General features: G+C 38.0%; 2 protein-coding genes across 2 annotated transcripts; both read left to right on the forward strand.

Annotated features, from left to right (window-relative positions):
* Positions 1-4596: 4596 nt before the first annotated feature.
* Positions 4597-9993, forward strand: LOC108040144 (basic salivary proline-rich protein 2). Its single transcript, XM_017117438.2, is given in 4 exon segments — positions 4597-4705; positions 7636-8002; positions 8004-8706; positions 8772-9993. Coding segments are annotated over 3 exon segments (2055 nt in total). The 5' UTR covers positions 4597-4705; position 7636; the 3' UTR covers positions 9758-9993.
* A 1084-nt stretch (positions 9994-11077) lies between these two features.
* LOC108038184 lies at positions 11078-11921 on the forward strand. Its single transcript, XM_017114929.2, has 2 exons — positions 11078-11247; positions 11305-11921. Exons 1-2 carry the CDS (start codon positions 11106-11108, stop codon positions 11919-11921), a joined length of 759 nt encoding a protein of 252 aa, XP_016970418.2. The 5' UTR covers positions 11078-11105.
* The last annotated feature ends 5192 nt before the right edge of the window (positions 11922-17113 follow it).

The following is a 17113-nucleotide window of genomic DNA, read 5'->3' on the forward strand; positions in this document are numbered from 1 at the left end:
TCAACTTCGGCTCCGCCCGAAGTTAGCTTTCCTTTCTTGTTTTTGAGTAATTTAATAGAACTTAGCTTATAATTTTTTTTTTTCCATGAATACAAATAAAACTAAAAATTAATGATTAAAAAAATAAAAACTCAAAAGAAAGAATACTAATCATACATTACAAATCTAATTTTCCCAAAATAAAACTTATCGGTACTTTACTGCTTCTGCGTTAGATGATCATGAATATGTATATTTCGAATGTTTACTGATGCCTATAAAAAAAACTAAGATCTTCTTATCAAGTTGTACTTTTCCAAATCGATTATTTCCCTGAAAACGAACATGAGTCATATCCGAACATTTTGAGGCGGCAGCATGTGCCTATATGATTATTAAATTAATTGTCATGGCTATTAAAAATGAACGCCTAAATAGGATTAAAAATGTTCGTAACTAGGCAGGCTGACGAAAAAAAAAAAAAAGAAACCCAATGAAAGATCACAAAAATATAACAATCAAAAACGAATTCGGAAAGCCGAAGTTTATATACCCTTGCAGTTACAAAGTTCTAGTGGAGAAGGAGCAAGCTCCAACACTGGCTACCGCGGTCGCAGCAACTCCGTGATTATTAACGCCAACAATTTAAATTTTTGTAATTCTGTTTAGAATAGCTACTATTGAACACTGGGCGATATTCTTGGGCTATATGTATGACTCAAAATATAATCAATCCCATTAGCGGCTATGCCCTACTCTACTATTTTAACCGCTTATCATGTCACATTAAAAAAAAGGAAGGCGAAACAAAATAGTATTAAAAATCCCTTATTCCCATAAAAAAAATTAATGAAAAAACCGATGTACTTTTTAACCCTTACAAATTTATTTACCCTAGCATACATTTTTATGTTATATGTATTTTACCTCTACATCCCTGTATATGTTTATGCTAATTAGAATGATAGGTTTTAGATGTTATGTCAAATCTACAAATCTACTGCTTAAAAATACATTTTATAATTTTTCGTAAAATGGGGTAATTGTAGACGATTGTTTTCAGTTGTGTAAAATGTAGTATACTTTTGGGATCACCAAAACAATATAAATTGGTCATTGGCAGCATAACAGCTGCTGTTGTAAATCTGCAACAGCCTAGTCCGTACTTGCCCATTGAGTCCCATGAGTCCCATGGGGATCCTAATATTTCTTTTAGCAGCGAAGAAGACATCTCCGACCCTATAAAGTACATATATTCTTGATCAGGATCACTTCCTGAGTTGATATAGCCATGTCCGTCTGTCCGTCTGTCTGTCCAAAACATTCCAGGCTAACAGAATTATTGTTACACATAACAGAATTATTGTTACACATAACAGAATTATGGTTACAGGCTGCTTATTAACATCTGTTAGGACTGTAGCTTACAGTGAAATGGCAACGCCGGGATGGGGAGGGTCGTCTTGAGGGTCTGATTTCGGGTCGGGAGGCTTGGGAGCGTTTCCTATGCTTTTCTGAGGGTCTCCCAGGGTCGTGGCGGGTGTGGGGGAGCGGGGCGCAACTTTTGGGGGGCCTCACGCTGGTGGCCGAGTTCGGAAAACTGAGAAATTGGGGAAAAACCGGTAAAGTTCAGTTTGACGGTCTGGCAGCACTGTATTTTGCACATGGGTAACACACGCGACGGGAAAACTGGTGTATTCGATCACTTTGCACGGAAAACTGATCGCGGCGACCTGCCCCCCACCCCCGGCTCCCGTCGACGTCACTTTTTTCTCGCGGAAAATGCAACGGAACGGAGAATTTCGCGACACATAGATTTCAGGTCCAGGCAGTGTGACCACCTTTGGGTTTAACGCAAATATAGGCGCTTTCTGGCCACTTTCGCATGGCGTTACGGGACTTTCTGCGTTTTCTCCAAGGTGGTCATACAGTTTTAGCGCCGTTGTTCAAACTTTTTAAGTGACAATACTTGCGTTTTTTATATAATGGACCTTTTCAGGCTTAAATTCTTTGCTCTCTGTTATCTTGTAACATTTATAACTTGACAAGCAATATTCAAAATTTATTTATTTGGTGGACACAACAATGAAAAAAACTCTTAATTTAAGCATATTGAAGTCCATTTTGGTGCAAAGTGGAGAAAATCCGGGAATTCGTGATAAATTCCGACAATTATCAGGACAATTATCCCAAACACACATCAGGAACTCTGCCGATATGGCTCATTTAAAATTGCCCGCATATCATGAAATCATCAGCCTGGTCTCCAGATAATAATATTATTGATAATTGATGGGCTATATTGGACAGAAAAATTCGAAAGCTCAAACGGACCTAAAAAACGCATTACTCAAAGAACGGGCCAAAATGAGTCCCCAAGTGACTTAAAAATTGGTCGAATCAATCGCAATAAGACTTAAAATGATTGTTTACACGAAGGCTGGTCATACAAAATATTATTTTATCATTTTAGTTCTTAATCTTTAAAAAATATATACTTTTAAGGGCTGGTTGAAATAAGCTGTGGCATTCATTTTATCTGTTATTTAAGTCTTAAAATCAAAATAAATATTACAAAAATATTTAAAAATGTAGGAATTCATGAAATAAAAGTTAAAATACAGAGCTATAAATCTGCGTTTAAAATGTTCCAATATCTCTCTTAATTTGGCAAATACAGCGATTTAAAGTTGTACTTGAGCACTGGTTGAAATAAGCTGTGAGCCACTGTATGTACAGTAAAAATCTTAAAAATACTGCACTCATTCATTCTGCATTCATGCAGAAGTCTATTACAAACCTTAAAATCTCTGCCTTCAAATATGTGGATAGCAATGCGACGAATATATTGTTTTGAATTACAATTATAATTTTTTTAGTATAAATATGTAACTATATAATAGTTAAACTTTTCACCTTATCATTACGATATATTTGCAGTAGATCAATAGACTTTATTTCAGGGTTACGAAGAAAAGCATGTTTAACATTTAAGTTAATATGTAAACACAATTTTCAATGCAATGCGAATCATCAATCAAGAATGGATCAGAAATTGCCCCCTTACCATGTTGCATTTATTTTAATAACAATATACCCACTCAGGTAACGGGTATTCTCGAAATCAAAAACAAAGTAGCGACACGGGCTCAAAACACACGAACAAAAGCGTGCGATGATCTAACGAGAGCAATGAAGCTCACTTGGCACTCATTTCATCCCACAACACCTACAACCAAACGCGCCGCAGAAACAAAAATAAACCAAGAAAGGAAGCAAGCTGACGTTTATATACCCTTGCAGCTTTTACAAAAATTAAGTTTAATTAATTAAGTTCTTTATTTGATTTTTTTCCATTATGCTTACAAATAAACGCTGTTAATTTTTTATTTTATATATTTTTTTATTCGTTAAAATTATTTAACTTAAATGAAAGATTTTGTATCAAGTTGAACTCCTCAAATATATTTTAATATTCATTCAATTATTAATATAAAATTTTAGATGCTAAAATTATTTCCCATATAGTTTAAATACTCAAATATTTCTTAGAGAGACTTTCTCTGTCCCTCTCTCCCTCTCTTTCATCTACATAGATAATTTCCACTTTAAAATCACTCAGGATATCGAGATTCCTTTATACTATCTTTGCGGATACAGGCACGGTTTTGTAGGTATAGAAAAAGTATATGGGTTTTTTCATGACCGAAATATGAGATACAGAACAAATACACTGTTCGCCTTGGTGAAACCCATTGATTCCGTAAATCCCGTTTTAGCGCCCATAAAATAAAAAAGCCAATGCATTTAAACTTATTTGTTTTAGAAATCCCATTAAAAAATCGTAAATAAATTAGGTTTCGCTGAAAGAAAAATAATATTTTGGGCACTCAAATAGGTTAATTAAAAATGACCAGTAATTTTGTTGAGATCCTGATTTTTTTAATATCTTAAATCCTTTAAATAACAAAAAATGTTTCTGTTGGACTTATTCAGTTAAGGTATTATATGTTTATTTATTTATATTATCTCACGCAAATTATAAGTGTAAGTAAGCACTTTAATTCTAGCAAGTAGGATTTTACAGCACAAAGATAAAAGGGCTACACGGGAGATTCTCATCGTAGGCGCACACAAAAAATGCTAGAATGAAATAAAAACATAAAAAAAAGTGCCCAAGAGACAATAAAGCTATGTACGTCAGAAACAAACATCAAATATAAAGAGAGAACAGTGGAGGGCAGTGGTCGATTGCACAGAAAAAAATACCTAGGGCTAAAGTAAGGCCTACATATGATAAAATTTAAATATGAAAATAACATATTTCTATTTCAAAAATGCATTTATTTTCTAATGAAATAAATAAAATTATATTAAAAATGCAAACAAAAAATAAAACCATTAAATCTTTAGCGTTATAAAATTTCGTTTTAATGTCAGCACTTTCATTTATTGGCTACTATTTTTGTACTAGGTAAATTTAAAATTAATAAATTTAGTTTTTGGAAGTGTATCAATTTTTTCAGTGTACTGACCACTGTCTAACGTCAACATCTTGCCTTGGCTCCCACATTTGCTGCTCTGCCGCTGTGCTCGCTGTACGCTCCAGAGGAAAACGCAAAACGCGAGCGATTTTTGTTCAGTTGTTCGAGTAACTTTGCACGAAACAAAGGCGAAAATCGCACGCGGCAGAAACAGCAAACGACGGAATACACAGCAAACCAAAGTAAATATCAAATAAATGGTTTTTACACTTATTGCATTCAAAGACGAGGGTGTTTTGAGTTCTCCATTTCAAATATTGTACTGTTTTTAATTCACAAAACTTTTGGCGTAAGGTACGAACAGAAATTTCATTAATTGAAACACTAATTGCGACGCCTGCTCTTTGTTTTTGTTGCTTTTAATTCTTTTTTGCAATGCTTGGTCGAATGGAAGGTCACTTTAAACAAAACAAAAAAATAAAACATTTTGTTTGTGGAACCGCGATCATAAATGTATATATGTATATATAACAGAAGCCAGACATATGTATTTAAAGACTATTCCCCATCAAAATCAATTTGAGGTTCCTTACCTCCACTTAAAAATTTATTTTGTATTTGAATATGTCAGCAAATGTGTTTATGGGTTTATTGTGTATCTCTTAGGTTCTGAAATATCCAGAGATATTTTATTTTCTGCACCTAACAGTTTGGTTTAAAATTAGAAAAACCCACTTTGTTATGACGCTGATTGAACGTTTGCAGTAGACAAGGGAAAACATTTGAAAAGGCGCGAATTTTATTCGTTTTACTCAGCAAAAATTGATGCATAGGTACATTGAAGTGAAAAAAATACTGGAAAGAAGTAAAAAAATTAATCAATAAGCCAAGTTCAGATTGTAAACTTTTGACTCACTACACATTTGTAGTAAATTTATTTCCATATAAATATGGAAAATATAATATAATAAGACTCTCTTACTAAACAGTATTAGATCATCCATAATAGCCAGTAGAAACAGCTGCTACATCTCTTTAGATCTATGGCTCAAAGATTTACATAAATAAATTTAGTTTTAGGACCAGCTGACTAAATAACAAATAATAACAATTCGTGCCAAAACGGTTTTCAAGAGTCACCCACTCAAAAACCCACATAACTAACCGGCTTTTGACGCCCAATTAACTTTTATTTTAGTATCTTTTGTCTTTATTATATAATGTAAGTCTTGAGCAAATAAAGCTCTCTCCAAGGCTGAGAAAAATGTGAATCATTTATTATTGAAAGACTTATTTGCATTGAAATCAAACCAGTGGTAATCTTTAAGCGCTTTGACATCTAACCTTAGCTCTGCGATAAGAATATGATTTCTAGACCGAGTCTCTCTGTGATTATGGTGCCCCGGCGGACACTCGTGTAATTGGTAGAAATCGAAAGAAACATGAGGTTAACAGCTTCGTATTAGAGCATTTCCCCATTGACGTCATAGCTGCGCATGCGTTGCAGTTCAGCGGTTTTATGAGTCATCAAACGAGTATATCACGTTTTCATCATCGCTTGCAGTCTACAGCAAGTGCATGTGTCAGTCCCAAACAAAAGTCTGACTACAATTGTAGTTGAACCTGTTTGTTTAAATAAAACAATGCAAATCTATGGCTTATTTACACGGAATTTGAAAGAATTTTTTTTTTAAATTATCTTTGTTAACTTGACAATTAGAGTTATAGGATTGATCCAATTTCATTTCAAATTCCTTTTCCTAACAAAATTCTGCTTTATAATCGTGTGCTAATCTTAATCAAAAACAACAAAGCGGGGATTTCTTGTATAATTATAATGGCGACTTGATTATACAATTAAAGTAATACCATTTTAATCTCAATAGAATGTTTATAGTTATAGCTTTTTAATCTTAATATAATTCATATAGTCAGTATTATAATAATTTTGATAATAAAATTAAATTAATACCTTTTTTACTAATTTGAAAGCACTTTAATATGTTGTTTTACCATTTTGATTAACACGAGTTGATGATTTGTATTAATATATAAATGCGTCAAACAAGTTTTAATGCGCAGGTTGTTAAAATATAGGTTAATAAATACAAATGTATTTCTTTTCTGGTTTTCATTTTAATCGATAAAAAAAATATATTATATTTTTACGAAATTTGTATGGTTATCAGAATTAAAGCGCATGACGTTTCACGACACTTTTAATTTGCGATTAATTTTTGTTCAAGTTTCTTTCTCCTTCTGGCATAATAATGAGCACATCCGTTAGCCTCGTAACCCCCAGTCTTGACCTCCGAATTTGTGTGTTTATAGTTCTGGAGCCCAGTCTGGGTGTGTTTGGTAAAAGTCAATGGAGTGTAGCCACGCGACAAGCCGTCCAAATCAGCAAGTTAATTATCATTAGGCGGCAACCCAAGACACGCATATCGCGCTTCTAATTTGGGCAAATAAAAGGGAGGCAGTCCGTTCTAAACCTCCTGTAAACTCGAAAATCAGGGCACGACAACGCCTCATTCTTGAATAGTTCAAGTGGTTCGGAAATATTTCAGAACTGTATACAAAAATTCGGCTTCAATAATAGCTCTTTAAATGTAAAAAATCTAGAAAACCAGCGGGAAACTAATTCTCAGTTGACTTACCATAATTTTGGTATATTATTAGCGTAAATTGAATCTATTGTTTTTTTTACACAAACATAACAATAAAGCCATGGCGGCTGATGATGACTGACAATGGGGAATGAGATGAGGGTGCTTTAGGGGAATACATCAAAATAAACCTAAGCGATGTCTGCAAAAGTCGAAACATTCATACCCTCTGTGTCATTTGAGGCTTTGTAAGGGTATTCTTAAAATACATAACCTTTTGTAAATTATTTAATATGATGAAAGGAAAAAGCGCATAACAAGTGATCACTTGTTATAAGTTTAGATTTTGTAATCTTATTAGCAAACGAATTGTAAATGTTGTTTGGGGGGATCCGAAACTTTCTGGTACCTCAATTAACTCAAACTGTTGTTTATGTATAACTTGACAGCAAAGTCGAAAACAGACTTTATCATGACTGACACATAAGTCTTTAAAAAAACCATAATAAATGCAAACAATCCGAATTGATATCACTGTGACTAATTGAGCGTTGAACCCATTTCAGAATGTCCCTTTACCCGAGGCGGCTCAGTGGCAGCCTGTTGGTGGTAGTGCTCCTTGTATTGGCGCTAACCACCGAGGATGTGGATGCCAAATGGAAGTCCAGTGGCGGCAGAAGCCGCGGAAGCTCCAGTTCCAGTTCCGGCAGAAGGACCTCATCCCCATCCTATTCAGCTCCCTCCTACCACGTTCCTTCTTACCACGCTCCTTCCTACCATGCGCCACCTGCACACCACTCAGTTCCAGCACACCACTCAGCTCCTGCACACCACTCAAACGTGGACAACACGAGGCTGAGCTACGGCGGTGGAACCCATACGCAGCCGGCCAAGGTGGCCATTCCGCAGACACACAGTGCGGCGCCCTCGGCCCCCCGCCTCCCCAATCGGCTGGAATGTCCCTGCCAAGCCCCAAGGACCTCCGCCGGCCTACTCCCACTCGAACCCCGTGGGTGGAGCTCACACCAACATCAACGAGCGTCCGCCAGCCTACAATCCGGCCTTCAAGCCGGCACCACCTAGCTATACGGCGGCCACCCAGACGCACGGCAGCCCGAGTCTGCAGAGTCCATCCCGTCCAGCCAGTCCAAGTTCCAGTGGATCCCACTACTATGGCGGAGCAAACTCCAACACTGGCTACCGCGGGCGCAGCAACTCCACGGGAGGATATGGATCGTCGGGTGGCTATCAGCCCATCACTGCCACCAATGCCCACAACGTGCAGTCGAGCTATCCGCGCCAGCAGTTGCCACCCGGAGCCACCTACCATCCAGCTGGTCAGATTCCGGCCGGAGCCACCTACCATCCCTCCGGCGGATATCCGGCAGGAGCCTCGTACCACCCGGCTGGCCAGGTGCCCCACGGAGCCACTTACTACCCGTCGGGCCACGTTCCGGCCGGAGCCACGTACCATCCCGCCGGCAGCTATCCGGCCGGAGGCGGATACTATCCCCAAGGACCCGTGGCCGGAGGAGTCCCAGCAGGAGCCACCTTCCTGCCCGCCGGAGGAGCCCTGCCCCCAGGAGCTGTTTACTATCCGCAGGCGCCGCAAAAGTCCTCTTCAGGCTTTGGATTGGGTGAGTTTTAATGCACTTTTGAATTAACATTAACTTTGCTGACTTGTTTTCTGTACTTTTTACAGGCACTGGTCTCATTGCTGGAGCCTTGGGTGGTGCCATCCTGGGTCACGCCCTCACTCCAACCCAAACCCGTGTGGTGGACCATTCGAATTCCTACTCCGGCGGTGGAGGAGGTGGTGGCGGCGGCGGCGGCGACGACAAGATCATAATTATCAACAACGGCCCACCTGGATCTGTGACCACCAGTGATGTGGGGTCTGGCACTACGGTGATAAACACTGGAGGAACCCAGGCAGCGGCTAGTCCCTCGCTGCCAGTGCCACCTGTTTACGCGGCTCCTCCTGCTCCTGGCGTCCAAGCTCTTCCTGTTCCACCAGTTCCAGGAGCTGTGCCATTGGCGCCTTTGGGTCCTTCCCCACCAGCCCCGTCTGATCCTTCGGCTCCAGCCCCTGGAACTGGAACACCAGTTGGCCCTGGAACTCCAGTTGCCCCAGGAACACCAGTTGCCCCAGGAACTCCAGTTGCCCCTGGAACTCCAGTTGCAGCAGGTGTCCCGGATCCAGCGGATCCCAATGCCCCAGTTCCTCCTGCACCTGGCGCCCCCGCTGATCCCAATGCCCCACCTGCTGGACAGATTATTTGTGTGCCCGTGAAAGTACCACAACCAGATCCGAAGGATCCCACCAAGACGATCGAGGTGGACCAGATCGCCTGCTATCCAGCACCACCGCCGGAAACTGCTCCTCCGGCCAATGGAACCGCACCCGTTGAGGGGCCTGTGCCCGCTCCGATTTCTGGCCCGGGAGCGGTCCAACTAGCTCCCTTCGAGGCCACTACGCCCTTAACCATTCCAGAGGGATCTGTGCCGTTGGCTCCAATAATCCCCGGCAGTCAGCCGGATATCATGAGGATGCCGGGACTCACCCAGGCAAGACTGTCCGCTGAATCGGGATTGAAAGATGCACACAGTGTGGCTGGGCCAACCTTCGGACACTTCAGCCTCATCTCCACTGTGGTGACCCTGATTGTGGCCTACTGTCTCCACTGAACGCCCATCTCCACTTCAATCATTTCTCAATCAAGGACGCAGTGTTATTGGCAACCGGAAAGCTTTAACTAATTTATTGCCATTCTGTGGGACACGAGATTCAAATAGATTTATAAATCTAGCCGCAACCAATAGGTTCTCTTTATATATTTTGTAAAAAAACGAATTTTTGATATGTACTCGGAGTTCTGCTAGACCTCAAACTAAGCCACCAATAAATGTATAAACTATTAAAACTTGCTTATGGATATTCATTTTCTGAAGGGGTAAGAGAATTTTGCTTTTCAGTGACGAAAATTTAAAAAAAGGTTTTGTTGACGCGAAAATATAATCGGCTAGCACCGATATTTAAAAGTTTTTTGGAACATTTCGTTTCGGGCGATATAACTTCGGAAAAAATTTTTTGTGACGCATATCATATTTTAACCTGTAGATAGAGTCATAATTAGCAATATTAATTTCTCTCATTCTGTTAAGTTCGTAAATAGACAGGCTTACTAAAAAAAATATTGCTAAGAAAAAAAACCTTAGGAAAGATCGAAATAATAAAACAATCAAAAACGGAAGCACTCATCGGCAAGCGGAAGTTTATATACCCTTGGAGTAACAAAAAAAATGTTATGTTTCATTGAACGACTATATATTGCGTGTATGCTTAAGAACAACGAAATTATATTATTATCAAGATATTTCGATATATTTATATAGTTGTTCGACTTTCATAAAATTAAAAATGTAGTTCTTAAATTGTAAAAATTACTACTCGGAGTAAAAGCGTATATGTTTAAAAACAATAAAGTTCAAATTTTTTAAAGTTATTTTTTAGTTAGCCGACCCTGTCCGTACCATTTCGAATGCTGTTATCAATGGAATGAACACTTTTGGCAGATTTTCTCCTAGATTCTTTTGAGTGAAATTATTACCGTCTGCAATGGTATATAATCCCTCTCAGTTTCTCAACACAACGGGATCAACGAAAACTTAACTGATAAAAATTTAAATTTAATTTCAAGACTACCTATGTTTATAGCAAATTGCTTTTACCTCGAAAAGGGTAAATAAAAATGGTAATTCTACAAAAAAAAATTAATTACTACTTATTTTCTTTATAAAACAAACAAAAACAATATATAGGTAGTAAATAGGTGAAAATAAACATATCCACTATTCAACACTTAAAAAAGTTTATGGATTTTCGTAGCTCCTTAAAAATGCGATAGGTGACCAAAGTTGCCAGCTAACATAAAACAACCCTTTTAGCCCCATTAAATTTTCATTTGACAATTGTGTCATTTCAATTAAGCTGTCAAACGATTTATATTGAAAAATCTGGAAAATTTACTTAACGATGGACAAAAAAACGAATTACAAGTTCAGCGAACGCGAATTGGATATCCGTTCTGATCTGGAGTTCGTGGACAGTCTGTTGAAGGACCTTCGATTGGAGGCGGAGCCACAGGCTCGTGGTGTGATCCTAGATCTGGCTTACAGTGAGTTGAAACCCTCATCCAAACATATGTGCTCATACAAATAAGTGGCTGGTTCAGCTTTGGCAAGGGACAAACTGGTCGAGGCCCAACGCTTCGCCAAGCTGGCGAACCGCTCCAACGTGAGTGTCGAGGATCTGGAGATGGCGGACCTGGAGCGGACCGTGGAGCTCAGGAGGAGACCCCGCCAGCAGTCGCTGAAGTCCCTGCTTCCCGGCCAGGCATCTATGCCCACGCCGGGTCTGAACCACGGTCTATTGCTGCCCACCTTCCGCCACTGCCAGGTGGGCATGACGGCCGAGCTGAAGGGCAAGGGCACTGAGCCCCAGCCGAGGATCAGACTGCCCTCCAATCCGGTGGCACCTGTCCCAGCGGTGCTGGCTCTTAGTAGCTCCAACTCCCATTCGATGTCCCCCACGGCTCGACCCGCTCCACGTTCCAAGTCTCGGCCCGGTGGCTCCCATTCGACTCTTCTAGGCATCAGTTCCAACTCCCCAGTGGTGGCTTCAACTCCTGGAGCTCGACCCCGTGCTCATCCTCCAGCCAGGGCCCATTCAACTTCTAGGGCTTTCAGCGGGAGACCTGGGATGGCATTCAACCCAGGTTCCTCCCCGATTTCCACCACTGGGGTTCTGGGATGCATTCCCCCAGTCAAGAAGCAACGAATGCAAAAATAAAATCTTTACCTAGGAGCTGATCTTCTTATTTTAAAACCAACAACAAATTTTGGAGACAAAATAAATGTACTAGTTCCACATTTTTCAACAGTAAACTACTGTTATAACTACAAAACTAATAACACCGCAATGCTCTACTTAATTACTTGGAAAATTAAAATAAAACTCATCGCTACTTCACTGCTTCTGCGTTAGATCTGTGTGTGATCCCTTCACAAGTATATGAAACAATATTGGTGAAAAATCACGCAAAATCCGTAAATTACGAATAATTAAAAAACTAAATCAAATATAATGACTTGATCAAGCCGAACTTAATTTGTATTATTTAATTTAAAATAATTACGGTGCCTGTTTTTTCGATCATATCACTTAATTCCATAAAATTGTTATCTAGGCCTGTTAAGTAAATCTAAACGATCCAGTAATACGATATTTTAAAAAACGCTATTGCAAATATTGGTTAAAATAAAAAGGAGTACCAGAAAATAATATTAAATATTGATAATTTGAATTCGTGTACATTTCAGCTACACTTTAAAATTATCTGCATGTATATTTACAGCATATCTTACAATATAACTACATTAGAGTAGTCTCAACAAAAAATAAATACTATCACCATTTATGGTATGGGTTTTGGTAAATAAATGCTTACGTAAAAAGATGTTATACGGCAGATAATTTTAGTTAAAATTAATTATTTGACCAAAGGCAACAGTCCGTATGAGTAATAAACTTTGAAGTCAATGCTCTGAAGCGCCAAAGCGCACAGAAAATCGGGGTGCTCATTTTAATTTGGACAGCCTTGACGTACATAGACTGAATCAATCCAAAAAACATTCAATTAGTTGGCGGCACGTTTAGATTGTCTTGATAGCATTAAGTTGACATCAGGAAATAAAGCTCCCAGTAGCATGTTTTAGATCCCGCGCTCGCTGCTTTGATTATCGCAAACAAAACCCCCAAATAAATCGGGAAACGCCACCATTTATTTACTCCTGATTAGTTCTTTGATATACTTTGAACAAACGAAACCAAAAATCATTCGGGCAAAAAAACAAATAAAATTAGCAAAACAATATTTTTTTGAGGACACGAGGTCAACGAGGCCTAACGAGTGTCAACCCAATACTGGCTGCAGGTAATAGCTTACGATCTTTTAACCGTTTTTTTTTTAATTTTAAAACTATAAAGTTTCAGCAAACGACTGAATACACAGCATACCAATGTAAGTACCGTACAAGTTAGCGTAACATGTATTACATTTAAAGACAAGGGTGTTTTGCGTGCTCCATTTAATATACTTTATATTTTTTCATTGGCAAACAATTTTAATTTTTTTTGCGGAGATTATAATTTAATGTTTGCAGGCGCAAATAAGTCTTTAAAAAAAATACAAATGCCAGCAATCCGAACGTTGTAAGTAACTGAGCGTTAAACCTATTACAGAATGATCCTTTCCCCGAGGCGACTCATTGGCAGCCTGTTGGTGGTAGTGCTCCTAGTATTGGCGCTAACCATCGAGGATGTGCATGCCAGGCATTGGTCCGTTGGCACCAGAAGCCGCGGAGGCCTCAGTTCCAGGAACAGGAACAGGAACTCTTCCTATTCAGCTCGTTCTTACCACGCGGCTCCTGCGCACCACTCATTTCCTGCTCGACCGTCGGTCAACCTTTGGACACTTTAGCCGAATCTCCACTGTGGTGACCCTGATTGTGGCCTAATGTCTCAATGACCATATCTGAATGCCAAACTCTACATAATCCATTCCTGGAAACGAGTTCGGCTAGACCTCAAACTAATAAATGTATAAAACTATTAAAACGCTGTTATTGGTGTTATTTTTTAGAAGGGGTTATGAATTGTATGTGAGTTGAATATGTATTTGTTGACCCAAAAATATAATCATTTTTCGTTACAAAATTGTATGTTTGAAATTTTGATAATCAATAATAATAAAAATTAACAAATTCATTATTTCAGCTCCAACCCTGTCCATAGTTTATCAAGTATTTTTTTTTGTACTTCCACCGCAATTTTTAGTATCCAAATTTAAAACACAAGCAATACCCTCGGATCAATTTTGGGTATTAAACTGTAATAGAATTCCTCTGGTTTCGCTAAAAATTCTAAATTCCTCTGGATTCGCTAAATTTTATTTAAAATATTTAAAAACGAGGTTTTAAATAATAATCGATATGCATAGTTGCACAGCTGATATTTTTCTTCAATGAACAGCTTTATGTTGGGGAATTTTATTTAAAACATTTTTACGGTAAACTTATTTAAAAATATATTTTTGATTTTTACACCACTACAATTATTAAAAGGTTTCTGCGGAAATATTTATAATAACCAAGCTTATAAACAAAATATTTGCTTATTTAAGTAGCTTCTCCAAAGGTTTTTACATATAACTCTTACGCAACAGTGCGTATAAGTGATAGTCTTGAAAGTCAATGCGCAGACCCAAAAACGCATTTTTCCCAACAATTTTCTTCTTTCTGCGTCTTGATGGAACAGTAAAACCGGGTGAACCTTAAGATGTTCGTTTAAATTTGGACGGCCCTGATGAACATAGAATGAATCAATCCAAAGAACATTTAATTAGTTTGCGGCACGTCTAGATTTTATTGATAGAGTGAAGTTGAAATCAGGAGAGAAAGCTGCCAGCAGCATGTTGTTTTAGATGCCGTGTTCGCGGCTTTGCTTATCGCAAACCAAACCCAAAAAGTGGCGAAACGCCAACATTTTTCCACCGCTGATTAGTTCTTTGAGATACTTTGAACAAACTAAACCAAACATCGTTCGCGCAAAAAACAAATAAAATTATAACTCACACAATTTAAAGTTTATAAGTAATACGTATTATTATATTCATTTACTTGACGACACTTTGGGGCAACGAGTCTTGACCTAATAGTGGCTACAGGTAATCGCTTATTTTGTTTCAAACTATGAAGTTAAAAAAATAGACAATTCTTTTGTCCATAATACCTGTTGACAAACAAAACCCCTGAACGGTACTATTTTAATAACGTTTGACTTTTATTGCTTTCATGTGTTGGTGTACATTAAACGTTTAACAAAACAAAAAAGGCATTTAAATAAATTATTTAGAAGTTAGAAGGCATCCGTCTTTCTGAATAAATATTTTGCCTCCTATAACCAACAATCAGAACTCGATGCTACTTTGTCCGCGTCTATCACATTTGTAATTAAATGTTATGAAACACATTTATAAATACTATGTAAACTAAAAGTTCCTTTTCGTTAAAATAAAACAGTTTTTGTGTTAAAAGTCGCTTAATATAATTTAGGAAAATTGTTACACTTTTTCTGATGATTTATTTTGGGGCACATTATTCTTCAATGCAAACCACTTTTTCCACCGTCTTTTACAATGAAGGGAGAATATACCTTTTATCGTTTCAGTATGTACTCATATCAGAGGCGTCCTTTTGGCATTCTGCTGGTGGTGGTTGTCCTTCTGGTCCTAGGCACACTTGCCATGGCGAAGTCCAGCAGCCGAAGTAGCAGTAGCAGTAGCTCCAAGTCCAGTTCCAGTTACAGTTTCAGTTCCAGATCCAGTTCCTCCTCGAGCTCCTTCTCGTGGCCATCCTCCTCGAGCTCTAAATCGTCCCCGTCGTACCACTTCAATAGTTACAGCTCGTCAGACAAAAGCCGATCCCGTCGAATTAAAAAACCGAGTTCCGTTTATATCCCCGATTTCAGCAGTCTATCCGAATATAGCCCTAGTAATGATAATGATGACTATAATAGTGATGAAAAATATGATTACCTATTCAACACAGCCACCAAAGCTCATTATCTCCCCCGTGGAGACTTCGTCCTCATCTCTACCCTTTTAAGTTTGAGCTTGCAGTTATTGTTATAATTTTAACTTGTACAAATTATGTTTTACAATAAGAAATAATAAAAATAAGAAATGTTTTCTAAATAAATATTATTTAAATCATATTTTTCTCTGTGTTGTTATTGTAATTTGGAACATCCCTTATTCTGAAAGCAAACAAATTTCGAAAATTTCATAGGCCATAACTAATTTAGAAAATTTGTTTTCCATTATACACAACGAAAACAGAGTACTAGAGAAGTAATTTTTGCATTAAAAGATTATTTTATGGAAGGAGGAAATTCTTTTACATTAACAAAATTTAAGAACTTTATAGTAAAAAATTACAAAAGAAAAGGAATAGAAAAATACATAACATCACAGTAGTGAAAAATATCCAAGAAAAATCCAGTTGTGTTAGGACAAATATTGGAAATTAGTGGCAAATTGAAAAACAGATTAGATAAAAAACAATGGGATAAACACAAAATAGAATTAGAAATTTAGAAAACATTATAAAAGAAGAACAAGACAAAAGACATTTTTCTTTAAAATATTAAAAATTAAAACAAGAGAGAACGCTATAGTCGGGTGCCCCGACTATCAGATACCCGTTACTCAGGTAAAGGGAGTGCGAGGGAGATGGAGATAGAAACTTTGATCACGCGCAACTTTTTAACGAATGGTCCGATTTGAAAAATTTCTTCTACATTTCGATAGGTATTGATAAACACAATAAAACTGCATTTTTACTTTTCCGAAATATTAAAATTTTTAAAATCGTATAAAAGGGATTGTGGGCGTTAAAGGGGGCGTGGCACCTTTTTGAAACAAACTTGCGCTGCGTAGGAACTCCTAGAATCCGCATGCAAAATGCCAATCTTCTAGCTTTTATAGTTTCCGAGATCTCAGCGTTCATACGGACAGACAGACAGACGGACAGACAGACGGACAGACAGACGGACAGACAGACGGACAGACGGACATGGCTATATCGACTCGGCTAGTGACCCTGATCAAGAATATATATACTTTATAGGGTCGGAAACGCTTCCTTCTAGCTGTTACATACTTTTGCACGAATACAATATACCCTTTTACTCTACGAGTAACGGGTATAAATATTGTAAAAAAGAGATAGAAGACTATCAGATATCTGGGTATCCAAATTGTAATAGGCCCACTATATGGTATTGAAGTAAACATTATAGATTTACGTTTTTTATTAAATATAATCAATAATCAGAATAACAAGAAAGGAAAGCTAACTTCGGGCGGAGCCGAAGTTGAAATACCCTTGCAGAATATTCTGCAAATTATATTCTCCAAAATC

This window comes from Drosophila rhopaloa, unplaced genomic scaffold (genome assembly GCF_018152115.1).
Source record: "Drosophila rhopaloa isolate 14029-0021.01 unplaced genomic scaffold, ASM1815211v1 contig_2, whole genome shotgun sequence".
Taxonomy (NCBI): Eukaryota; Metazoa; Arthropoda; class Insecta; order Diptera; family Drosophilidae; genus Drosophila; species Drosophila rhopaloa.